Below are 26,757 nucleotides of genomic sequence, written 5' to 3' on the forward strand. Positions count from 1 at the left end.
TTCTTATTAGTTTAAAGAGAAAGCTCCAGTACTTGAGCAGAATTTAAATGAACTGATTATGGTTTACGTACTGCGATTCAACCAATAACACTGATTTGGTATTTTTTAAAAATTTATTTTTATTTAACAGAATTAAGTATGAAAGTCAGTCTCCTGTCTCTCCATGATACATGGCAGTATATGTTGCTGTCGCTTCTACATCAGTTGCTGCTGATTCGAATAATCTGGGCGGGTTGTTGGTTAAAATATTTTGTTTCTCCAGCTTTCTCTTGCTCAAATTGCACTAAAGTTTTTGTTTCATAGTTTCTTTCTTTCTTTCTCTCCTTTCTTCTTTTTTTTTTTGTCTTCCTTACAGTCCTATCACTCTCATCAGTATGTGGCCAGAGCAATATGAGTGAGTATGCAGAACCCCTTTGTCTGGAAAGCTTAGTACACTGGTTGTTCTCTTTTAGCTCAGTTGCTGCTAATCCGATGTGCATGAGCTACAGGGCATGGCTGACCCAAAGCAATAACCCCCTCAGCAATATTGTGAATGTATTTATTTGTCATGAGTCTAACTTACTTTAAAAATAATGTTGACTATATCATGAATTGCTTTAGCACCACTTTTTTTTCTTTTTGTTAAACTAGTCCTTCCCAGTCTCCACAGCTGTTTCATGATGACACACACTCCAGGATAGAGCAGTATGCTACTAGGTAAGAGATGCACAGTTTCTCATTGGTACACTGCATTTCGTGATTGATTCCTGCAGATTTTAATATACTCTACTGGCTGGGCATTATTTAGTAAAAAGATGTAATTCTCTGTGTTTTTAAATCATCAGCTTCTGAATACGGTCATATTAAATGTAAATTAGATGCATTAAATCTGCTGTCTGTGACACAGAATGGAAACTTGGAGAATTACTGTGCATTATTTCTAAAATGTGCTGGTTTCCTTTTCTTTCTTCATTTTTAACTTTTGGAAATAAACCGAACTTACTGGACGTATAAATTTTTTCTGTAGGATTTTAGACCCACGTTTTCCTTTTCTTCTACGATAGGTTGACACTACCCATTACCATTGACTTTTAAGAAAACATATAATAACTAAAAATGCTTTATGTTCTGGCTTTTAGGGGATCACCCTAGTCCTTTCATTATAAAATGTTGATTCTGCCAAGTCCATCTCAATGCTTCTGTGTTTTATTGAACAGTCTTCTGTCAATTAAGAGCTGGTGATAGTTAAGCACTAACCAGAGGTACCCTCTCAAAAACAAGTAAAAACACCTAACTTCTAGGCAACAAAGAAATTGGTACATATTACCATGGGAACTGACTTGGGTTTGCTTTCAGTGTTTTTATTGTTGTTTATTAGGTGTGGAGAGCAGATACAATGTTAACTTTTTCAGCTTTTTGAATAAAAATTCAGAGCTTATGATTAACTGAATTCTAACTTATGGGCACCATAAGAAAGCTTCAAAACAGTTGGTTAAATACCTGGGACACACAACAGATTATCTTTGTAGCAGGGGAAAAACGGGGCAGAAACTAACCCTAAAGGGCTGCCTACTGTCAGCCTCCATGTTTTCTTTCTTTTTTTTTTTTCTTCTTCCATCCCCAAATAATGAATAGTTTCGTCCTTTGTAAGTGGTATATAGCACATTGTCAAAGGCAAAGTTGTAGTGCTTTTCCATTATTTGGAACATATAATTCATTTAAATCACCCAACATTTCTTTGAATCTATAACTTAGATGTGAGAATTTTCTGTCTCCCTATGTACTTTTTTCAGCCTGTGGTGCCAGAATGCTGTGGCTTTCTGTGCCTAGATGAAGCACAAACTCTGGACCCACATTAAATATCAAGGGAGATCCCGGGTGTAATACCTGTTTTCCCTCTCCTCCGCCTCAGCTCTTAGCAGCTCTGCTCATGATTAGACTTGCTGAAGGTGGAAGAAGGTGGACCATGTATCTCTCTAAGGCTACAAAACTAAAATCTATACCTGCTCTGTGCAGCAGTTGGTTAACAAAACCACAAACTTAAAAAATACTAATTACTATATGCTAACTTTCTAAAGCTATTCAAGTGTTTTTCCCCTCTAGTAATAAAATCTAAGAAATGAAGACATAACTCCATCTGTATCTTTCATACGATTTTTATTGTGTGCTTTCTAGTTGCATCTGTTATGTTCATATTTTGCATATAAACTAGTTATATAAACTCTATAAACCTTCTTTGTCACTGATTGAAAAACACTCAATTCCCAGTTTTCTGTTAACAAAGCCCCCTACCTGCAATCAAGTTGTGTCTCCCTGTTCTGTTGCGCTGTGTCACCTCTGAGTTGCTTCTAATTCCCTTTCACAGCTTTCAGTTTGTATCCTGCCTTGAAGGCAACTCTGAATCCCTTCCCTTGTCTCCCTCTGCTCCGTGACCAGGGCTGTCTCCTGGCCTCACATGCTCTGCCAAGCAAATCCTGACTAAATGATGGAGTTTGAAAACAGGATGATCATGGTAGAATCTGCATTTGTGAGACAGGATATCTATTACTTGCTCGTTAAGAGATTCAGGGCAGGCTCTCCTCTCTGAAAAATACAGGGTTTGTACTACTTCCCTGTGTGACAAAGAGTCTGTAAAGATTGATTTTGAAAATGGTGTTTCATCAAAGACTTAGGGATGCTGAGCTAAGCAGCATTACAAAGGTGACTTGTATGCATCTAACTCACTCTTGTTACTCACATCAACTAGACCTCTCTGAGATGGCCCAGAGCAGAGATGGTCTGAATGTCTCTACTTACTTAGGAGTTTGTCCTTCCCTTCAGGAGAGGTGTTGGAACACGATGTCCCACCTGAGCCATGATGGGATGAGGTGATCAAGACAACTTCATCCTGTGTTTGCTTTTGTTTATCCTTCTTCAACCTGGAGGAATATTAACAAATGTGTGGATGGGCAAGCTTGCTCCATGCTAAAAGACACCAGAGATCCCATTTCTTTATGGGCCTTGCACAGTGCTTTTAAAAAGAAGCTTGAAGATGCCTGCAATAATGCATAACACACTTGCAAAAGCATACGTAAAATTAAGATACCTTTATAGTAAAGGAAATAGCTGTGTTTCTTGCAGTCCAGTGTATCTGCACGGCATTGAGCATTCCTAGATTTTTATGTATGTCTTACGTAAACAAGGTATATCTTTCCTAGAAAACTGAATAGGCAGAAAATTCCTGCTGCAATTTTAGTGGCATGGCCTTATATGTACAATGTAATAATCCAGTCCTTTTAGATTAATTCCTTCAAAATGAGAACCATAGGCCACGAATCCCTGTAATTACACTGTTTTTTTCCGATGTTGTCCAAGACTTGTCTGTCCACAGTGTGATGTTATTTGCCAAGCATAATTTCAGATGTTGCATGTGCTATATTTAAAAAATATTCATCCTCTTTTGTTAGTCCAGCTTTACAAAATTGAAAAAGAAAACCATCTGCAAAAACATCTCTTTAACTAATTTTACCATGAGAGTTGTGGTGGTGCTGAAGATAATTATACTAGAGATAGAAAATATACTTGTTCTTTGTTGCTTGGCAAGTAGAATTAGTTAATCATAGCACAAGTTTCTCATAAAAGTCTTCTGGATTATAGGTTTCTGTCACAAAATCTAGGAGTTGATTCCAATTTACGTATACCAAGGTTGCCATATCTGAGCTGTTTCTAAGTAGAATTGATCTTCACAGTGCTTATGTTTAAATTGTGCAGCATGTTCTGTGAAAGTCATGATCCTTCCCTGCCTTTCAGGCTCGCACAGATGGAAAGGACCAATGGCTCCTTCCTCACAGACAGTAGCTCCACCACAGGAAGTGTGTAAGTAACTCATACTCATTAAGGCTGCCAGGAACTTTGCTTATAGCTGCATGGTATAATCTTCATAAGTTGTAACACAGGACTTAGTCCCAGGGGAACTAGCTAGTAAGTATGACACTAAGGATGCCTGTATAAATGTCATTATTCCAAGCACCAGTTGTAGTAATTGGTGATGTTCTGATGATGTCAGGGAACGCTAAATTAGTCACCCATTCTGCTTCAAAAGGGACGATATTTCATATGACTGGAAAAAAGTCACAGTTCTATAGGTTCTAGTTTGTATTCCTTTTCTGCTTTTATCAGATTAGAAAAGAAATCTTTCTATGTCAAAGTGGACAATGGAGTGGGTCGATAGTTTGTGAGAAATCCCAGGAAAATATTCCCATTGAAAAAATTTTTTAAAATCTATATTGAAGGTTGCTGCTACTTTCTTAGATTTCAGTTTGGCAGCTGCTGATCTGTTTGTACTTGGGGATATAAACATAGTCCAACATTAATTTTACCAACACCATTTTCTTTTTTGAATTGTGTCACTTTTATGGTAAAAGCCTTCATTAAAATGCATTGATGAACCTGGAAAGCATAGAACCCCTTAAATTACTGATGAATTAAATATTATTTTTCTCAATGTAGAAATATATGAATGTTTTAACCTCAGTGTATCATCAGTTCTGTTCATTAAATCAGCGTAGTAGGATTCCCCCCTTTTAAGTTATTAATGGATGTCATCAGCTTTTTAAAGAGGAAACAGAAGTTGTTCTTGTTCAGCTTTAGTTAGGAAATGCTGTTGTTCTCAATACTTTCATTTACTGTTTTAAAATCTAATCATGAAATTATTCTACCCATGAATATACTATTTGAGATTTTAAAAATTTTCCTTCAGAGAAGCGCTTGTGATCATCTTTAAATGTTTCCTCCTTCCTGCTTAATTAACTCTATTTACATAACTAATAAAACTTTTTTCGTATGTAATTCTTCTCATGTGTTTCTGTCGTTGTTAGGCTCACCAATGACAGAAATGCAGCCAAACTATTCCCTCTTCATTTCCCTTCCAAAAAAAAAAAAAAAGGCAGCAAACATACTGCTACTTGGCAGGGAAAGCTGAAAACTTGAAAGCAGCTAAATACTCATACACTTGATCAAATTGTTTATTTCGCAATTAATGAGTCTACTCATATACAAAGACCAAACAGCCATCCATCCCAATGGTAAAAGGGGTGTATTCGCTTAATTTTTACTGGAAAATTAGCTGTTGATTTTAATGCAGTTTCCCCATTCACCTATAAAAGTGAACTTCATCTTAAGAAAAAGAATTAACATGGTAACTTATGTACCAATATGTGAGAGGGACTTCTGAATTTGGCTCTCAGTCCTGTTGTCAAAAGGGGACTGTTACACAAACCAAATATGCAGATATTTAGAGGCCAGGGAGGACAAGGAAGTAACATCTGTACCAAATGGCACCTTCTGTTTTATTTGCAAGTAATAATGCATGCTTTCGTTAAGGTACATACCAAAGAACTCACAGAATTCCATACAGCTGTGGTTTAAAGCTTGGAGTTAAACTATTGCAGGGATCTACACAGCTATGAAGTTTGGATCATAAGTCACCTACAGATGGAACATTAGTAGTTTAGGATTATAGTTATTCTTATTGTTTTAATGCAGTTTGACATAGAAATGAGCATGGTGTAATCTCTCTTTATAGACTGAATTTGAAGGAGCAATCTGAAACTTGGATGCACATTTTTTCAGCTCAGATGCCCATGCTGGAAACCTACCTGAGCAAAATATCATTTTCCTATGGTATTCTTCCAAACAGTCAGGAGATGATCAGTGGTTTGGAAATCAAATTCTCTGGTTCTCACAATTGGAGTTCTGTTCCATAATCTTATTTTTATCAGTTCTCAAGAGTTCTTCAGTTTACTGTGAACCTAGAAAAGAGGCATAGTTGCACTTAACATTGGAAAATTACTGCTTCGGTCTTGTCAGGTTAACAAGTTTGACAACAATAATTTTAACACTCTTCATGCTCCAAAGAGTATGAGTAAGAAGTTGTCTACATTTGAATGACAAGAAAAGAACTTCTACCTTCAGTTAAACATCGTGAATTTTTTTGCAGGAATGTTCTGCAATACGCCATTTGGTTAAAAAACATTCAAAGAAACTTCTTGGTTTTTAACTAACCTGTTCTCTTGAGTGTCATTATGACTACTTCTGTCTCCCTAACTAAGCCTTTCTAGCAGTCCCCTCCCCTAAGGGTATGCGAATTCCATTAAAGAAACACATTTCCCTCAATTGGAAAAATATTTATAGATAGCAAAAAAAAAAGTCATAGTTTCTACTATAATATGTCCAGCTTCTTAACAAACATTCTAATGATCTCATACATGGGTTTTCTGATAGAAATGCATTGAACAAAAATGTTCTTCCTTGATGTCATCTTCTCCATACATTAGGGAGTTCTAAATGTTTAGGCTAGACTGTCGTGATGAATTTTCTTTGGCTTTAATTCATGCAAAAACATCTATGTCTCAAAAGCAGACTGGCCTCTTCACAATTGAAGGTGAGCATAAAGAAGAATTGAAGACTTTGCAACAAAGAATGATAAATAGTTTTCCTAACAGAAAGCTGTGCCTCACAATTTGACAAATCATGGTGTAGTAGAATGAAAAGGCAAAAAACTTTGCTAGGAAATAGGACAAGAACGTAACCCTCTTATTCCTGTGTATGTGCAAACTATCCTATCTAGCCCATACTGAAGTTAAGTGCACTGGACATCGTATGAATAATTTCTGTATAAATAAGAGATCTTTTCTCATTAATGTGATTACCACCAGTCATCATCACGTCTGCAGCACTGTTGATGCCACTTTACACTCAACTGAAATTTTATTTGTTAGGGAGCTGTGCATTCGGGTGCAGGAGTAGGAACAAGCAGTGAAGAGCAGTGGTACTTTCAGCTGGCATTGCCACTCAGTGTGTCATAAGTCAAACCGGAGCCCCAGTATCTAGTACCTGAATACTTTGACATGATGTAAGTGGTTAAAAAGCAACTTGTCACAATGAGCAACTAGTTCCGCATGATGATAAAATTTGGACAAGTAAGGTAAAGACAAAGCATTTTAGAGTACCTTCTTGAACCTTATTCTAGTATTTCTTATAGCACTAGTAGGTCAAGATACACTTTATTTGGACTAGAATGCATGGTGCACATGGACAGCCACAGGAAAAATTAAAATGATCAGTGAAGGGGGATCACAAATACCCACAGCTTAATATCTGAAATCTAATTTAACAATCAGTTTCCTTAATCAGATAAAATAATACACTGATGAAAAGCGTTGTCAGGAAATCTGAATTTTTCTTTCCACAGTGTAGTCTTGATGCAAGGGAAGTTATATGCAACATTGACTCTTGTTTCCTCCATGCATAATGCATGCTTTGGAATAGACCTCTTGAAAATACATATCAACAAAAACAACAGGATATCTCAAAGGCCATTTCCCTTGGTTTCCTTGTTGGGGTGTTCTTTTCCTTTGAGATATACTTCTTTCAAGTCTGACCTCCTGGGATGTCATTTTTACTGCTTTCTACTATGGTGAAATGCTGAAAAGCAACTGCAGTCTCTGCTGTTGAAGGACTTCGTGTACTTCCAGCTTTTTCTCGAAGCATGCAGGGTCTCCAGGAGAATAACCACCAAGAGGGACGACAAATTTATTTTGATGTTGTGCTTTTATATTGATTACTGATTGCCATCTCCACCGATTCTGCAAAAGAGAGTCCCGGTTCCTCAAAATGAAAGTGTTTGTGTGCCATAGAGCATGTGTCACTCCCTTATGTTGTAGGTCATTGTGAAGCCCTGCCCTGGGACTCCTGTGCTACTAATGAATCTGTCTTAATTAGTCATGAGGTTTGCTGGTGCAGGTTTAAGGTTCGGGGTTTTTGAACCAGTAATTTTGCAAGACAGACCAGAGGTGGAACACATGGTAAAAATAGACTTTTCCTTCGGAAGACTTCTTTTATCAGGCACTTCCTCCAGCCTGCTGTCAGTTGCAAGGTGTGATCCCCAAAAAAAGATCAGTCAGTATTGACAGTCTGTCCTTTGCAGACTCTGAGACTCTGAACCAGTGAGAGAGGAGAGAAATGAGATTTTCTCTGGACTGAATAATTGGGAGTCCAAACTATTAAATTATCTAGAATCCTTCCTGAACAATTTGTATTTAGCTGTGTTGATCTCACCTACTCGACCACAATACAGACAAAAGTATCTAAGCATTAACTGGGTAAACTCTTTCTTTGCTTTATTAGTTTCATTAAAAAATGAAGTTACACCTAATGTATAATCTTGACAGAATTTCAGATTTAATGAATTCAAATAAATATAATAAATCCAGCTTTACAGAGCCCTATTAAAAAAAAAATCCATTTCAGATGACCTACATAGTTGTTTATACGTTAATTCATCATCTTAAAATGTAGACAGCAGCTTTTTGATGCCTAATTAAAACAACCAGACTAAACTACTTGTCAGGAAAAGTTCACGTGATCAACATCAAGACCCTTGCACAAAAGAAGGCTGTATGTGTAGCTACACTGTATCATTTAAATTAATATGTAAACAGTGTTTTGAAACCTGAATGATAAAGCTGCATTCTCTCTCTAGTCTGCTTCAACACACTGTTTCTGTGCTCGCTGAAGATGTGACACTGAATTGACAGCACTTCCCGGCTTAGTGCAGCTGTTCCAGTCACGTTTTGCAGGGCTGTAGGATCCCTGCTGCAGACAGCAGAGTTTGAAGCCCCAAAAGGGATTACTTCACTCTGGCAAAAATTTAATTATAAGGGGTTGGGTTTTTTTTACCAAGATGGTTAAAGGGTACAATGGAGAAGTACTATGAGTTTTCATTACCGCTTCAGGACCTGGTCCAAACTTCGTTAACTGCACTAGTACTTGCTTAAGTTTTGACTAATGCAAAATAACAAAGGAAGTGATGACGTGTTTCCCTGAGATCACTCAAGCAGTGGAGAAGAGAAAGCAGTTAGAGGCTTTTTTCTGTAGGTAATGGGAAAAAAAGGAACACTGATCTGTTTCTTTTTCAGCTAACACTGTCAGATATCCCCTGTATTTTTGAGGGACTTAAATACACATGCAACCTCAATTGTATTTTAATTATATAGCTATATTGAATGAAAAATTCATTACATTTATTCATTTGCATGGGAAGATCAGTATTGTTGTTTCTTCTCGTGAGCATTGTACTGACTACAGCTGAGACAGGTAAGAAATGAGGGAATGTGTATTACTTCCTTTAAACTTCCAACTCATTGTTAAAAGTGGAAGAACTCGCTAATTAGGTTCCTGTTTCAATTTTACATGTAAACTTCCTGCAAACCAGTAGTAAATCACAAACATTAGGATGAAGGAAAGTGATATGTAACCAGAGCTCTGTGGGAAGATGTCTTCGTACCTGACTGGTTTTAACCCTTATGTCATAAATGAACTTATGTGGAATAGAATGTCATGAACTTCTGAAGTGGGTAGAACTGTCACCGGCTATAATTTTCTTTTGCTTTGGTTTGGGTTTTTTACGTATAGTGTTACTTGATGCACATTTGTTTGATTATAATAGTCTAGATTTTCAAATCTCGTTAACAAGTCAGAAAGTGGAAGTCCACATGATAGCTTTGGGTAGATAGTGAATAGCTATCCTTGAGAAGAAATAGTTCATTCTACCACAGGATTAGTCTTCAGTAAAAAGGTGGTCTTAAGCAGTACTACAAAGAACCACATCACTTTGCTGCATGATAGAAGTGGTTTTCTGAGAGAGAGACACCATGAATCAGTTTTTATTAAATCTGTGTTTATTTTGGCTTGCTTCTAATACTGGTGATGCTTTTAAATGGGTATTGATGTACTGAGCTACCAAAAAAATCTTGGTTCAGCAGGATAAAATAGGGTCTTCCATTACACAAACAGTATGTTTGCAACTCTCATTTGTTCCTGTCACAGGCATCTACTCCCTTTACCCCAAGAACTTGAATTTATTTCTGAGAAAAATCCCAATCCATGTGCATGGCCTGTAAAACACCTGATGTGTTTTACTTGTGCATGCACTTATTTATAGATCAGTTGTCACCACAGAAATAACTTTTGTTTCTTCCAGGCTATACATTTCTAAATAACTGGTTTTACTATTCATTCAAATGAGACTGTACATTTGGATCTTTTGTGATGAAAGATGTTAAATTGACAGGCAATTTTTAAAAGCCTCTTGAAAAGCTCCATTATGCTTTTACTTGGAAAAGAAATACTTTGCATATAATTAACTTCCTAATTTTTTTGTACGTGCTTTCAAAGGCTCTCCTTGAGAATACTTTTCATTATGTCAGACTGCAATCAGTTAATAGCAGAATTCGTAGCTGCTTCTTTCCAACAATTGTAGGGAAAAGGTCAGCACAATAAATATTTTTAGTATGAAGAAGTCTCTTTTCTAAATGATATCTGAATATGTATATATATACACACACACACACTGCTTGTGTTTTTCTCTCTGTTGTTGACCATGCTTTAACTGTAGATGATCTTTAGTATAAAGTTTGTAGGGACAGTACTTCACAGTATTGTAAGGTATACAGTCTCTGTTTTGTAGTGAAGCAAAGAAGAGAATTTAAGCAAGGTTTTCTTCAGCATTCATACTGCTGCAGCAATTTCTCTCTTAAAAACCATGACTAGTGTATGTTTTTCTGCTGCTGATTTATCCTTTTTGAGTTAAGCAAGCAAGCGAACTATTTTGAGGACATGGTATCCTTCACTTTCTATCCATCTGACTTTTCTTATGGAGAAAAGCCAGCAACTGGGGAAGAAACACGCACCTATATAAAAGCAAACTCATTTGGACATTATAGCATAATTGAAACTGTCAGGACGTCTGTGTCTCCTTACCAGAAGGTAATTTCTGTGTGAGTCGGGAGGAGGACAGTGTTATAGGTTATTTCTGTTCCTCAATCTGTAAGGAGATGTGCTACCCTTGAACAGTTTCAAGGTACCACATGTGTATATCAAAACAAGGGAAAAAAACTGGAAATATAATGCTAATTCAAAACCGATAGCATTATTTTTGCAGCCTTGTCAGTCCCTTTGTGCTGTGCAGAGTGTTAGCTATATACTTGGTAATTCATTACTCTATGACTTCTTGAAGAATTCTATGGGGATTTTTTGTCTCTAATTTTATTATGTAAATTGAGAACACCAAAATTATTTTCTAAAGAATATTAAAAATGTCACCTATTTATGGGGAAAAAAAAAGGAACTATCAGATAGCTTGTTTGGTTTTATTTATTTTTAAGGCTTTCCAAATCAGTCATTTTTGGTTTATATTGTCTCAGATTCTTGCTTTCACTATTTCTATTCAAATAACCAACAGCATTTGTTCCTTATGCATACGTTAAAGTAAGCTGGTCTTCTACACTACTACAGATCAGTCTTTTTCCTGTGCATTGTATGTTTACATGCGTTTTGTAGTGTATTGTTTAGAAACAACTCATAAAAATTTTAATACAATTTGCTGGCACACAGATCTGAGACTTATATGCTAGATTCCTGCTCTCTTAGTCCTTTTTCATAAACAAACAAAAACCCTCAGCTTGACAAAGATGTTTGCTCACATAATAAATGTTTTACTGCTCTGTCTTTATCTGTGTCATTTTATTGCCCTAGAGAGGATGAGCATGCCCTTATCCAGCAGTATTGTCAGACGCTGGGCGGAGAGTCGCCTGTGAGTCAGCCACAGAGTCCTGCTGAGATACTGAAGTCTGTGGAAAAGGAAGAGCGAGGAGAGTTGGAGCGCATCATTGCTGACCTCGAGGAAGAGCAAAGGTCTCATAATCATCCTACCTGGTGTCTGAATTGTCACCTCATTTTTGTTTGAGCCATCCATTAACCATGTACAGCTGTTGGAGAATGAGAAGAGATGGATGATTTGGGGGGCGGGACAGACAGACACAAAAACAAAACAAAACAAAACCCCACACAAAAAAGAAAAAACATATCGAGGCATATGTCATGCACAGTTTGATGCTGTTAGGTAGAAGAGGGTGGGTCTGTGATAAAATACCTTCATTTCACCTCTACTTTATTGTTTGTTTTATAGGCTTTTTCCCCACAAACGCAGTCAAGACATTGTCTTTGTATGAGCTACCTGTGCTCTCTAGTTGGAGGTGGTGATCACATAATTTGATCTAAGGATGTTTTTTACTTTAATTTGCTTGTCATCATTCTCCTCCTCTTTTCAATATACCAGGAGTCTGCAGATAGAATATGAGCAACTAAAGGAGCAACATCTTCGGAGAGGAATAAACCCTCTTGCATCACCTCCTGACTCCATTGTGTCACCTCAGCATGCTTCTGAAGATGCCGAGCTCATTGCTGAAGCTAAACTCCTGAGGCAACACAAAGGTCGCCTGGAAGCAAGGATGCAAATACTGGAGGATCACAATAAACAATTGGAGTCGCAGCTTCACCGGCTACGGCAGCTACTTGAGCAGGTAAGTATACGCTGATGTCTTTCCCCCGTGTTGTTTCTGCATGATGGATTTCTTGGTGGAACAAAGGCACTGGAACTTTACTGCAAATATTTTCACCACACTAGCTTGGTCTGTTGCACTTAGTTATTTCTAGGATTAAGAGATATTCTTTCCTACCATCTAGTATAAACCGTGGTGAAAGTCAAATGAGCACAAGATGACTACAAGTGCTGGAGTGATCGTAGTAACTTCTGACGTATTGAGAATAACACAAAAGTATGCAAAAAATTTTCATTAATTAAAAAGCGGGGGAAGAAAATATATACCCTATTCCAAATAGTAGTGCCAGTCGCAGCCTGTATTTGACTTCAGTTTTCCAATTTTTCCTTAAATAATTTGTTTCTTTATTGTCATGGTGAGTTACTGAAATATTTCTTAGCATGCCAAAGACCCATAGCCAAAGATATGTCTAAAATGCAAAGGAGCAATTCATGCCATTAAAAATCCAGTTCCTCTTGAGTAGCAGATTTAGACAGATAAGCTACAGCAAAATGGCCTGCTCACAATTAATGCTGAAGGCAAGAGCCTTTTAGCAAATATCAGTGGCTAGAGATTGCAGGGTTTCTTTGGGGGAAGAAATGACTGCTTTTTAAGTCAGCGTACGCACATCTAGATTATAAAAGTAACAGCAGCAACATCTGCAAGGTGTTGTTAAAAATGTTAGTTTGCACTATATCATGTGTGGAAGCTTGAATGATGAAGAGAAGTTTGTACAAATGTTTCCTCCTAAGTAATTGTTATGTTTGGGTCAGAGTCCAGTAAGGCAAATGATTCGTGCCTTCCATGATTCAGGCTCTACATAGTAGAGGATTTAACTAAGCCAAGAAACATCACATAAACCAGGTATCAAAATGGCATAAATTCCTACTGTAGATGATAATCTTTATCACTGTGATGAGAGTATTGTTTGTTTGTTTGTTTGTTTCACTGGCTTTGTCATGTTTCTAGGCAGTTTTGGCTGAATAGCAATAAGATGCATCTGTTCCAATGGCTTCCCTACCCCTCTAGCAGGGTGTTTTTGTTGTTAATGTCATTCTAGTATCTTTAATCAGTATTTGAGTAGCTTAAATATTTAACAGGGAAGATAACAACTGATGCAACTGTTAACAGTCATTCACAAAATAAATATCTTGAGAACTGTGGGCAGCATTAGGTGTTTCAGAGAGGGGTGTAAAATCTCCAAAGAAACAGCTGTAGAACAGAAACACAGAAGTTCTTGAGGAAGGGCATTAGCTAGAAGCCAGCTGAGGATCTAAGTATATTTATTTGTTTCTTTTGCTTTTATTGGCTGGCCCAATTATTTGTAGTGGATATAAGGAATACCTTTTCTCATTAATGAGATGGATGATTTGAGTAGAAGATTCTCATAAGTCCCAATGTCAAAATATATAACAACTCTGTAATTTCTGTAATAATAGTTATCGTTTTACAGCAATTTCTTTGCTGTGACTGGCATTTCATGCCATCTGTGTTTGTCTTCTGTCAACAATGTCTCTCCATTTCTCTTCTCCACTCAGACTGCTGACTGTTGTTTAGCTTTATAACTTGCCACTGAATCGAAAATACAGGGACTTCTTTGTCTGAAAGATATGGAGTAAGTCTGTCTACATACAGATATCTGGGTAGAGAATTAATGAAACTTAGAAACTTCCCTGTAGTAACTGTTTAATCTAGATGAGAGCATTCTACGACATTCTTTGGGGAGCAGCTGTAGCGGAAATATGCTTGCCTCCTCCAGGTAACAATTCTGAGGTTACGATACTATTTTTATTTTAGCAAGCCCAAAGGATTGGTGGCTGTCACACGATGTTGCCATTTTTGTCTGCCTGATTGATTATAGTGCCAAAGAGGAAGGTGAAACAGAACTGACCTGTGACAACTTTGATATCAACATGTTAATCATATAGAGAAGAAAAAAAACCAAATCTATTTACACTTTTCTGTCTTCAGCCCTTTTAGATAATGCATGTGCAAAGTAGAAGTAAGACTTGTTATGAAGGTTATTTAAAGTCTGTTTGGATTTTTCTCTGCTTGTCTGAGCTAGTGAATAAGGGTTTCATATTGGATTTGATATTGAAGTTAACAGGAGCTAAAATCATCTGTCAATGGCTATATGATCAAACTCTCAAAGACAGTAAATAGGGACTGCAGCTCCCTCTCCAACTGAAAGCAGAGGAGTTTTATCAAAAGAGCAGAAGAGACTGTTTCTTTTGTGGCTGGGAGAGTAGGTCTGGAATAAGAAGAAAACGGGACAATAAGTCTGGAACAAGAAGAAACATCTGTAATGGATGTGGAAAGGGAACTGGCCTTTTTGATTCGGAGGTTGGGGGGAGTTTTCTGTTTTGTTTTGTTGGTTTTTTTTTTTTACCAAAAGCAACAGAAGTCAAGGGAAGAACAGGTATGTTTCATCTATCCATTAAGCCACAGAACACTTCAGGCTATTCTTTGGGAAAGACACCAGAAGGAGGGACAGTTAAATAAGGTGCTGTAGATCAAAACTGGTTAAAATAAACATCTCACTTGAAATGCTTTAAAAACTGCTGTAACACAGAAAAATCCCTCAATTTCAGAGTTTTCTGGAGAAGAACTTATCTGTCCCTTTGTATCTTTATTTGATTTTGCATAAAAAAGAAGCTTGAAAGCTCCCAGAAACTGGAGTTGAAACTTCCCTCTCATCCCTGTAGAGGTGTGCTCAATCCCTCTGCTTTTATTCAGGAAGAAGCAACAGGGATGTAGTAACATTTGGGGCTATTTTCTTATGGTTTCTGGCTTAAGGGCTGTCTTCTAGGTGGTTTTGAATAAGAAGGCATGAACTTTATGGTGCCTGAAGGAGGTCGATGATGGAAGTGATCAGATTTTGTAGATGTTACACAACTGGGTCAAGCAGAATATGATTTTCTACAGTTGTTTTTTTTTCCTCAGGTTCTGTCCCAGTAAAGCTGTCAAATCATGTAAATACATGCACCTATATCCTCAATGATTTTGCATTTTTCAGTATCTATTTATTATATTAAGGCATTTATGCCACTACCAGAACCCTTCCCTTTCTGCTCCAAACCCCACTTTTCATTTGCTTAACTGTATCATCCTGATTTTGGAAGAAGAGGGTTTTGGGTTGTTTTGCCTTTTCTTGTTCTTGCAGCCACTGGAACTGTGTAGTGTAACATTTACCAGTATAATTAAATGAAAATGAAGTACTCGGACACTGTCGTCTGATTAGAAGAGCATGTGGTTTTTAGGTTCTTGTTTTAGTTCGTGAGGTTTTTGGTGTGTGTATTTTTTTTTTTATTCCAACTGCAATATTTCATTCTGACTGCTGCAGCAATATATGTTACAGCAATGTAAAGTATTCCATGCATGCTTTTTTTGCTCTCAGTTTATCCACTGTTAGAGTCCTCATGCTGTGCAAGGTTTTTTTGTCATTTGCAATTGTACTCCTAAGTGGTACTAAATAACCTTCACTACTAACTCATCATTTCAGTTCGTAGGCATCGCCTTTCTATCCTAATTGATCTTGACTTTACAGTGCCTCACTATCCTTGATCTAGTCTCTGTGTTGCTGTACCACAGTTTTGTTCAAGTCCAGCACTGATCTTCCTTCCTCAGCCACCCCCAGTCACCTCTGCACCATTTGTTCACAGTTGCTGCTGGAAGAGGGACAGAGATCCAGTCCAGGTGCAAGTCTGTATTTTGGATGATTCAAATTCTTTCTGTCCATCTGTTTTGTGGGTGGGCAAGCAGCCACTCTGGTGCTGGAGTTAGCCTTGTTGTTCTGTACTGAAGTAACTCTTAACCTTTGGAGAGTTGGCTTCATCTCTTTACCATCTTGAACAGAGGTTCCTGGCTATACAGAATTATCCAGAGTTGGTTACCCCAGGCTTGGCCTCTTTAAAGCCACCACACTCATTTTACCTAGGCCCGGTAGCTGGGTTGAAGTGTAATGCAGGATAGCAAATTACTTAACTACTTGATAGGCATTCACTGTCCATAGGAGTTTCTTGATGGTAAAATCCTTGGCTGGCTTGAAAACATTTATATTTTTCTTTGTCTTCTATATGTAGAACAGTATTTCTTGATTTATTCTTTGTCAGAGCTGGAAGTTGGTATTGTCATGCTGAAAGAGATGAGATTTGGAGGAGAAAAAAGATGTTTGCTGAGTGCTCAAGGAGACATTTCCTTCTGTTTCTTACCACTGTGTATGGAAGAAAAAGTATCTTTCATTGTACAACAGTCTTCAGTTTTGCTGAAGATTTATTTTCTTTTTTACCTTGAAGTTGTCTCAAAAAATGAAATATTGCACTTAAGGCTCTGCAAAGGGGCAAACTTGTGTGCAAATTAACTGCCATTCTCTATATTACCTCTTTACATTAAGTCTCATAGATGTTCTAGGTACTTGTTCAGTGTCGGTTTCAAAAAGATCCTAAAGATTTTTTTTTTTTTAATTACTTCTGTATCTGCTTTTGACAGATTTACTTAAATAATCTGCTCTTTAAGCTGTCTGGAAGTAATCTGATGATTTGCAGTCGAAAAGATAAATGATAGGGGCAACCATTTTAGCTAAGATTCTATAACTCCCTCAGGTGTAAATTCTGTTTCACGTGCTTCTGTTTTTCGGAACAATGACTTCTGGAGCTCAAATACTGTGTTACTGCTCTCTTCCTCAAAGGATTTCTTACAAGAAGGAAGGAAAAGAGGAAAAAAATACCTGAACAAGATCGCTTCCGATATTTCTCAGTTATAGTGAAGAAGTCTTATGGTCTTTTCTTATTTCATGTCCATAAATGTATACTTATACACGATCTCCAGCACATACATGGTTGCAGCTAAATGTAATTTGGAACTTGTGTGTTTAATTCTTCAGGTAAATTTAAGAGTCCAGAAAGACTTGCCTACAACACAGTTCCTCCTAATAATTTTCTGGAGATTACATAGTACATAGTTTTCCTATAAATTTGGTGTCCTCTACACTATTGAGAATTAGCGTCAGCAGGAGCAATGCCTAGCTACCACTTTGTAGATTTAACAAAGTTCTCTTGAATCTTCTGTCTTCACTCAGCTTGATTGTGAAGGAGTCTAACAGCTGTTTCTAAGCATGATCAGTCATCCTAGTAAAGCTTCTTAGGGGACCTTAGCTGAATGTCCTCTGTTATGTCTATATCTGTACATACATATACAACCCAAATGATACCATTGTGTAGTCTTTCTGCATAGCTGGACCGAGAGCCTTGGCAGACTGTTTGAGTTGTACACGACACTGTGTTTCTATTGTGTGTTCTTGCAACAGAACATTGTTTTTAAAAAGACCATCAACTCATAAGAATCACACTTAAGCCTAAATTTTCTTTTAACGTGTTGTCAGTTAGGGTTCCCCCCCCCAGAAGTTGTATAGACCTAAGCCAACTTTCAATAGTTTGGAGAACAAACGAGAAAGAGCACATAAAAAAGGAAAGGAGCAGGAAAAATGCATAGAAGCCAACACTTAAATTCTATAGATAAGATTTATCTAAATTTGGGTATTATTGTCTCTATTATAGCCTGAGTCAGACGCCCGGGTTAATGGCGCCTCCCCCTGTGCTTCACCCCAGCACTCTGCCCTCGGCTACCCACTTGAGCAAGAGACAAGCTCACAGTTTCATCAGACAGGTAAGTATTTTGATCAGATAATGTGCTGTGTGGGTCTACAGGTGACTGCTGAGTAGTTTTGTTGGCCTCTTCCTGAAAAGAATCATAAATAAAAAGGAACTGATATTTGTGATGCTACTGGAAACAAGACTTGCTGGAGCTATTGCTTCCCCACACTTGCAAAGAGCTGCAGTATCACAAAAATCCATGTAACTCTGAATTATGGATTTCTGTCCATAGACTCCTTGGCCTTATCCATTTTGAGCAAGTGAATTTAGTGGGCAAATCAATCCTCACCAAAAGGGGAACCAGATTTCATTGGACTGAAATAGCCAACAGCTGTTTGTCCTACAATACACACATGCACCCAAGTAATCTGTCAGATACAGGAACAAATGTCCAAAGCTTGTAATCGAAGCTTCCTGATGGCTGCTTTAAAAATTCATGGGTATCCTCTGCTTATCCTGATATTTTGATAACCCCACCCCTCAATGACTTTAGGAATTATTGAGTCTTCAAGTATATAGCCTCTGCATGTGAGGGGGATTTCTCTCTTGAAAGATTATTTTAAATTCTCCAATATCAGAACTCACTAATTCCACTGGGAATTAGCAGAAATAACCACAGACCATTGAATGCTCAAAAATAGGGGAAAAAAAGAAAAGATTTTTCTCTAATTATCTTAAATGCAATTTCCTCCCTGTTTTTGTTTTCAAGCCTTTGTGTCATAGATGACAAAATTATTTTATTTCTATGGAAAACAGGAAATACATACTCTTGCATACTGAAAAGTTTTCATTCAGCATTGACATGTGTTTTTACTTTAATTTATCTGGAAATACATGGAACTTATTGGAGTCTGATTTAATGCAATGGTAGATTTATGAGAGGTGCTGTCTAATAACACTGCTAGGAACAGAGCCATTGTATTCCCTAACCATTTCCTTGGCTAATTTTAAGCAGCATTTTTAAAAAAAAATGGCAAGGAGGATACTAGCGAAATTGTTGGTGCATACTGGATAAAGACCATCAAAAGATTAATGTTTTTTTTCAGAAAAAGAATGGTGTATTCGCTCTGAAAGTTACATGACAAATTATTTGAAAATGGAACAGAATTTTAATTGAGCAGCTACTGAGTATAATTTCCTCATCTTGTAAACCTTTTATTTTAACTGTAAATTCTTATATACTGCTCCTTCTTGGCAATTTCTTCTGGTTAAATCTTGGGTGCAATGGTTAAGCTTTAATAAAAGAGAAATGAGTTCTGCTGCAAATCAATAATATAACTTTCACCTCCTCTCCCAAGGCTGGCAATTATCAATGACAGTTCCTGCACAGTAAGTTACAAAGGCTTCAGGTAGTGGTTTCTCTTGAAATATAAAGGAGTATTTAACTAGAAGGTTGGATGAGAATGACTTTCATAATGTTGTCTTTTTTTTTCTCCTCTCGTTACTAAATTCATTGCTCTCTTTTTGTTGTCATACCTGCAGATGACTTGTTAGTTCCACCTCATGATACCAACACAGATCTAACAGATGTTATGGAGCAAATCAACAGCACATTTCCAGCTTGCTGCTGTAAGTGTAACAAAATATGACTTAGTATTGAATTTGAGGCAGTCTTTGAAAAAAAAAAAGTAATTCTTGTGGTGTTGACTAGGAAAAAAACCTTCTCTCAGATTTCTTGACAAGATAGGCAAGCTACATAATTCTGTTCTTTAAAGTTCCTCAACCAACACTATTTGTGAAGGTAAATAAACAAATATTCTCACATTTTAAGTGGAAGTGATTCACTATAAGAAAAGCCTGGAGCTCCATAAGGAATTTCCAGCTGTGCCAACATAAGGGAAAAGAGACGTAGAATCCCATTAGCTGCTGATACAAACCTATGTAGAACTTAAGTGAATGTAGATTCAGAAATTCTGAATGCTGTTTCTCTAATATAACTTGGAAAAAAAAAGGCCTTAGGCAACAGGAGGGGCCATAGCCCAACCCTGACTGCCTGAACTAGTTATTGAACTAGTCATTAATTGACCAGAGGAAATAACTGTTAACACAGCACATAACACCTTTACCTGCTTGAAAGCATTGAAAGTTGATATTTTTTTGTTCAATGTCTAATTAAAGAGAGATCAAAAGGAAAACCAATTGGTTTCCTGTGCATGGCTTATATCGGGCTTACTTCACATTTCCACTGATCCTGTTCCTTGCAGAGTGTCACTGCACTTACAAGAGTGAGCAGCTCTCTCTGGTTCCAGCAGTATTTCATACAGATTGTTGGTTTTGGCAGGGGAGGTGAAGTGGCAACTTTGTTATTCATGTATTTTGTTTTTTTAAAAATTCATGCATACATATGCATCTTCACTTTCAGCTCTTTTGCCTTAGAAAAACAGTAGTGAAAACCCTGATATATTCTTAAATTTTCAACAGTTCTTTCAAATGAAATCTAATAACGATGGTCAGTTTTAAAAGGTACAAGTGAGAGGGAGGGTGTTTATGCCCAGTCCTTTTGGAAGCATCGAGCTTGAACTCTATTCTATTTTGTAAATAAATTTCATTAAAGTACCCCTTTTGTCTTGCATGTACATTGCTTGGCTGTGAAGAACTGCATCAAAGATGCACTTTGCACATTTTGAGAAAGCAAATTAGGATCTAGCAAAAAGGGTTTTGTTGAGGCAGTCCTTTGATATTTTCAGTGAGTTGAATAATTCGGAGCCCATTGCTTTGTAAATTAAGGATTTGATTCTAAGGAGCATCTCTTCTTGAAGTCAACAGCTAGCGGAGCTACTCACCACAGCTCAAGGGTGTGTATGTATACAAATCAGTAGAGAAAATGCAAGTCAAGTATCAATTTTTGTTTTTGCAAATTCCTGTCTTGCATGTATAAGCAGTACAGCAGCTACTGGACATTTGGCCCAAATTAATTTACAGCAAATTTACAGAAATACTCCCTTGCATTCCTGTGTCAGGGCAAGCTTGATAATGATGTCTGCTCTCCACTACCAGGAAACACGGGGGGGGGGGGGGGGGGGGGGGGAAATCCAACATCAGTAAAACAATATTCCCAGATGAGGCAGAATGGGACAGCAAGTGAAAACCGTGGCCCCACATCTTCTCATATTCTGAAGCATTTCTGAGCATTTAGGATTAAAAGAAGTCACAGTTTCAAATTTCATGTGATTTTTCCCTTTGTCATTGACATGCTGCTGTAGAAATCAAACCACACCAGCACGCCCTATCTAGTAGGTACAAGCTATGTTTGCTCTTCTGTCATTCTATAATATCTCTTACTTAGGAGATTTACTAGGAGTATATTTTTTTAACCATGTAAGATTCACATACTGTTTTAGAAGCCTGGAATGAGGATTATTAGTCTGGTCTTCTCAACAGAGTGCATTAAAGTCAATGAGTTTTGCTGGGGGAGATCATGATAGACTGTCTAGTCCACTATCTTTTCCTGTGGCTATTTGAGATGGATCTGTTTTTCTGGATGGGCAGTTGTCCAGCCTGTTCTGTAAGACTTCCAGTCACACAGACTCCACGGACTCCCTAGGCAATCTGTTTTAAGAGCATCACTGTATTCCTGATCTTAAAAAATAATATTCTTACCCTTTTTAATTATACCCACGCTAAATTTTATTCAAACATCCCTTATGTTCAATGTATCATGTACATTTAAAACAAACAAAAGCTATTTTTCCACCACCTCATCACTACTGATCTCTCCTACCTTGGCCGCAGCTTTTGTTAAGGACAGTTCCGAGCCTCTGAGCCTTACATAGGTCATTTTTATCCCATCTTGACTGTAAAATAAAGCCAGTCGTCTTATTTGCTGTATTTGTTTTGATGGCTTTCAAGTTATAATTAATCTTGAAATCAGCAATTCCACTTAGACCAAATATCCCTTATGAATCAGTTATTCATATAGTAAGGCCAGCACTGCTCTTAATGAGGTTTGGGGGGTTTTTTTTGGTCCCCAGACCCTTTGATAATGGATATAATGCCTCTTTTTCTGCCTTGTTTATGAGGTTGGCCTTCAGAACTAGGCAGGTGTGCAACACTGGGCAGAGTTCTTGCCTTTGCATCCGAGTGAGTTCCAGGGCATTCTGAATAGATTATATTATCATTCAGCACTCAGAGATCTATATGGTTGCAAATGGTAAAAAAGGAACAATTAATATAATCTATATATTCGTGATGCTATAAACTTGTTACAAGAAAAGTAAATTTGTAAAGAAAGTTATGTATAGACCATTACAACACACTTCTAGTTAAATGTTGATTTTTTTTAAGATAGGAATCTTTCTGTTCTTATGTAGTACATATTTTCCTGAAACTGGCTTTGTTTTTAAACTACCAAGATGCAGAACCATGTACATTTCTAACTTTCTTTTGTTTTTCCTATTTGCAGCAAGTTTCACTGGCAGACCACAGGTATGAGACATGTTTACATGCTTGCATAGCCATTGGAAACAAAGTACAGAAAGTGTAAAAGTTCCATTAAAGCCAAGTGGCAGGGTTTTTTTTTTCCTGTGTTTTTTCCCTAGAGGTCTATTTGGAAGCTAGACCAGTGTAACAGGAAGGCTAAATTCTGGAATATGCCAGTTAATAGACAATTCCTGCTAGTTCACGCATTACCAGAGATACTATGGTGTGCAGTTCTGGGTTGCTGACCAGATGGAATCAACTCAAATCTATCAGGGCCAATTAGTTTTAAGCCAGCATCAGCTCTCTGCAAGACCAAAACTAGTTCTTGAAAAGACTTCCATATCTCCTTGTGTCCTGGTGTCCATCGGTTCAGTTCCAAGAGCTATGGGCACCAGGGCACGAAGGTCGAGAGCCACACAGCATCTTAGGCATTAGATTAATATACCTTCTCCCAGTAGGCAACCGCTTTACAAACCGAAAGCAGCAATCTGGCTACTGGAAAGTCTAACTGGTATCAATGGCCGGTTAAATTTCTGCTATAAGTAACAGAAATAGGAAGAACACTTGCTATAGGTTTAGAGTCCACAGGTGACAAATAAAGAATGGCATAATCTTGTGTCATTGTAGAGTTCTTTTCATTGTTAACTAAGTTTTAAAGACTTCCACAAATTGCTGTGTGAGACTTGAGAAGAATTAAGTGGTAGGGAAAGAGTCTGCTTCCCCAAATTGCTTCACCTTGTCCCTTAATCCACAGTTTGCAAGGTCAGACCTCCCCAAAATGAATATCTAAAAATTCAGAAGTATTGCTGTGCAAAGGCTTTCTTGGACCGCAGTAACTGGGATAGTAGGGTTGCTCTCCCAAACAGGAATTCCTAGAGACTAGGATGAATCATGCCACACACTCAGTTAACTCAGACTTTGTGTTTCAGTCTCTGGATAAGTTAAATTAGTGAATTAAACTAGCATTTTCCAGAAATCCTTCCTCTAAGCAGGCACAGAGAGAGCTTTTGGTGTTACCAGTGAATAATATTAACTTTCCTGAAAAAGCATTTGATTATGTTTTTAAATACAGGATGATTCCCAAATGGTCTCACTGCAAATCTACCCTTCCTTTTGGAATGTGCCATTAGAGGAGGCACATTTGTCTGTTCAGGAACAGAATCCTGAAGCAGGAGCCTGGAAATAAGCATCGTCTTTGAAGGGGCCGAGTCCAAATCCAGACTCTGTATACTCTCAATTTTTACCACTATAGGCTTCAGATAGGACAGTAGCTTGCCTAAAGTTTTTTTCTATGGGTGCAGAACATGGAGAGTCTACAAGTTATATTTACTGCTCTATAGACTAACATCCTCTGGGCCTTACTCCACAAGAATTTTAAAGACTGCAGTATAGTAAAATAAGGTTTCTCTTAACTACCTGACTCAGTGATTTGCCGAGTCTTGGGCTAATACGTCTAAATTTTTAAAGTACAGTGTTTTTTTAAGATGATACTGGAGTCCCTAACTGACTGAGTGCAGAGTATTTAGAGCTTTCTCTGTGCATGTTAATGTGGTACTGACATGGTTATTTCTCATCGTGACAGGCAATGTGAAGCGTTCATTTGGACATTGACCAGTGCTTCCTGATGTGCAGTACAGCCCTTTTCTACAAACCACCAGTCGCGAGTTCCACTTCATCAGAAGGCTGCATGGGACCCTGGAACATGCTGTTTGCTCTGACTGCGTGTTCTACTTGAAATAGTAAAACACTGAATACCCAAAGACGAGGATGTTGTTTTTATAGTATTGGGGTTTTTTTTTTTCTTCTTCTTCCCTTTCTATGCAACTGTAAATTAATGAGCAGTGGAGTATTTGTCACTGATTTGTATAAATATACAGCCGCGGGAAAAGGGGCGCAGGGGCTTTATATACGTTCTTTTTGATAATCGTAAAGAGAACTGCGTAAGGAGTTTGGAGCAAAATGTTACATTTATACATTCCTTTCAGCTCTTTTCTTTTACGTTGTAAAATACCCTTAGTTATATTCTCACACATTTAATATTCTGTACTGATTATTTATATGCTAACCATCCAACCACATGGATTTTAGAGTACCCTTGAATTGTTTTCAGGATTGGCATATGAAGTTCCCATAATCTGCATTATTGTTACTGGTTAACAAGAATTGCTGTTGGGTGAAAGCTACAGTATTTTAACTCCATTAAACAAGGTAAATTCTCATTTTGAGTCATAATCATCATCCTCGTGCACCAAGATAGTATTTTTAACATTCTTTTCGTTATTTCCAGCCAACACACTCCACTTGGAGGATTATTTTTTAAGTGTTACTTTATTTTGAATCAGGAGATAGCTAAAAAGAGGACTTAGATGATAGCTTAAGTTGTTTTTAGTAAGGTCTGCGTTAGTGTAATCGTTCCCAACTTTGTTGAGAGACAAAACTTCGCTGTTCCCTGCTGTGCCAAACTTGCTTCAAGTTTTGGAGTTTGCAGTCTGTGAAGTAAGGCTGGTTTCCGTGAGATCCCCTTCTGATGATCTAAACACACACCAGTGTTTTGTCTGCCTCTTGGAAACGAAGAGACAATTAGAAAGCCCTTTCCAATACTATTAGCAGTGGAACATTTTCTTCAAAACTGCAATGCACTTAAATATTACCTTTTGGCATTGTAATCTTGCAACTCATCTTTATCTTTGAAATCATTTATTTATGTACTTCAAGTAGGGTTAATTAGGGAAGGTTATGTCACTGATCAGCTGATCTCAAGTTTTAAAATTATCACAAGAGATTTTAATGCCTTCACAGAGTTTACAACGCTGCATGGACACTTGCTTTAAAATCGGGACATACTTTTAATTGGTAAAACTGCATGCAATATACTTCATGTATAGTGGAGAGAAACTAAACTGTGATATTAATTATTACTGAAGAAAAAAAAATATCTCAAAATGGTATTGGAAGAGTTGTAAATTCTCTACTGCAACCGAAAAAATGCTAGGGGACATTAAGACAGCAGGTCAGGAATTTCTACTGTTTTTATGAAGTCCTGCCAGCTAGATTGTCCTGCACCCACAGTATTCGCTCTTGGGTGCTGCTGCGCAAGGAGTGATTTGGGCACAGCGCTGACCACATTCTAGTGTTGGCTCCGGTGACAGTTCTTTCTGAACCCTTTGGCAAATTATTTAACCACTCTGCCTCTGGTTTCCCATCTGTAAAATGGGGATGATAGTACTTACCTCTCAGAGGTGTTGTAGGGCTTGCTTAGTTAGTGTCTGAAAAGCTCTATATAAATGCTAAATATTACTCCTGCGTGAGTGGAGCAAAATTGTCAAGGTGGGAAGAGAAGATGCTGGCTCCTATAAATGCTTCATCTGTTAAAAAAAATAATAGTGTAGTTATTTTGAGAAGAAAAAAACCCATATTTTGCAGAAGAGGAAAGCCATGACCACCTTTCTACCTCAGACCTATCTTCATGAGTAGTATTGGAAATAGCTTTATATTATGTTCTCTGCAAAGTACTTCGCTTTTATCAAGCTACATCATGCTCTAGGCAAAGAATCCTTAAAAATATCCCCCTACATAAGTAAAAGAGGTCTCAGTAGTGAATTTGGTGGCTTTTTTTTTGTTCTGATATGAGGTTATGTATAAAGTTGTTTTTCTGCCTGTGTTTGTATGCATCCTTTGTCCTCTGCTGCCAAGTAAATGCTACTTCAAACACTACATTGTAACATTCTTCCTCTGAGACAATAATAAATAAAAGGAATATATTGCAGTAACATGAGAAAAAAGTACGGAGTTCTTTCAAGTTTTGTGGTCTTCAGGGATGGCTAAATGCTGAAAACTTCATTCTGAAAGAGATCAGTTTTAACACAGGAGTGCTCTTGTAGTCCATTTCTATGTGCTAGCACTTTTGGAGTATGGTTTGCATTTATAAATGAGACGAAGCAGTGTTCTCCCCATGAATCTGTGCATATTTTCTCCAGTTTTCCATCTTTAGCTATTTAGTCTGGAATCCTTTTCAGTTTCACAACAGATTTTAAATTTGATGACTGAGAGCAGACTGCTTTTATTTAAAAAATGCTATATATACATATTATGAAACAGCAATAATGTATGAAGCCCTGTCAAATTTTAGAACTGTAAATTATTCTTCAGGTCTTGATGGCATTAAGTCAACATGCTCAGCTGAAACACAGCATTAGGTATTTGTTCAGGAAATACATACTTTCTAGCCCTACCATGTGCTGGTTTTAGGGGTTTGCATTAAGCTAATGCAAATGGTCCTAATGATTGTG

General features: G+C 37.4%; 1 protein-coding gene across 6 annotated transcripts in view; it reads left to right on the top strand.

Moving 5' to 3' along the window:
* The window catches only part of UTRN (utrophin), a 383,596-nt gene extending 357,358 nt beyond the window's left edge, over positions 1–26,238 (top strand). For 5 of the 6 annotated variants that reach the window (XM_064446971.1, XM_064446972.1, XM_064446970.1 and 2 more), the window contains 9 exons: positions 356–394; positions 631–696; positions 3,769–3,834; positions 11,554–11,712; positions 12,137–12,380; positions 17,954–18,062; positions 19,532–19,618; positions 22,452–22,474; positions 24,051–26,238. In XM_064446971.1, coding sequence (XP_064303041.1) covers positions 356–394; positions 631–696; positions 3,769–3,834; positions 11,554–11,712; positions 12,137–12,380; positions 17,954–18,062; positions 19,532–19,618; positions 22,452–22,474; positions 24,051–24,059 — 802 coding nt within the window. In that variant the 3' untranslated portion in view covers positions 24,060–26,238. The remainder of the gene's footprint in view (positions 1–355; positions 395–630; positions 697–3,768; positions 3,835–11,553; positions 11,713–12,136; positions 12,381–17,953; positions 18,063–19,531; positions 19,619–22,451; positions 22,475–24,050) is intronic. The other variant, XM_064446973.1, reaches the window with a different exon arrangement.
* The last annotated feature ends 519 nt before the right edge of the window (positions 26,239–26,757 follow it).

Source organism: Phalacrocorax carbo, chromosome 3 (genome assembly GCF_963921805.1).
Source record: "Phalacrocorax carbo chromosome 3, bPhaCar2.1, whole genome shotgun sequence".
Taxonomy (NCBI): Eukaryota; Metazoa; Chordata; class Aves; order Suliformes; family Phalacrocoracidae; genus Phalacrocorax; species Phalacrocorax carbo.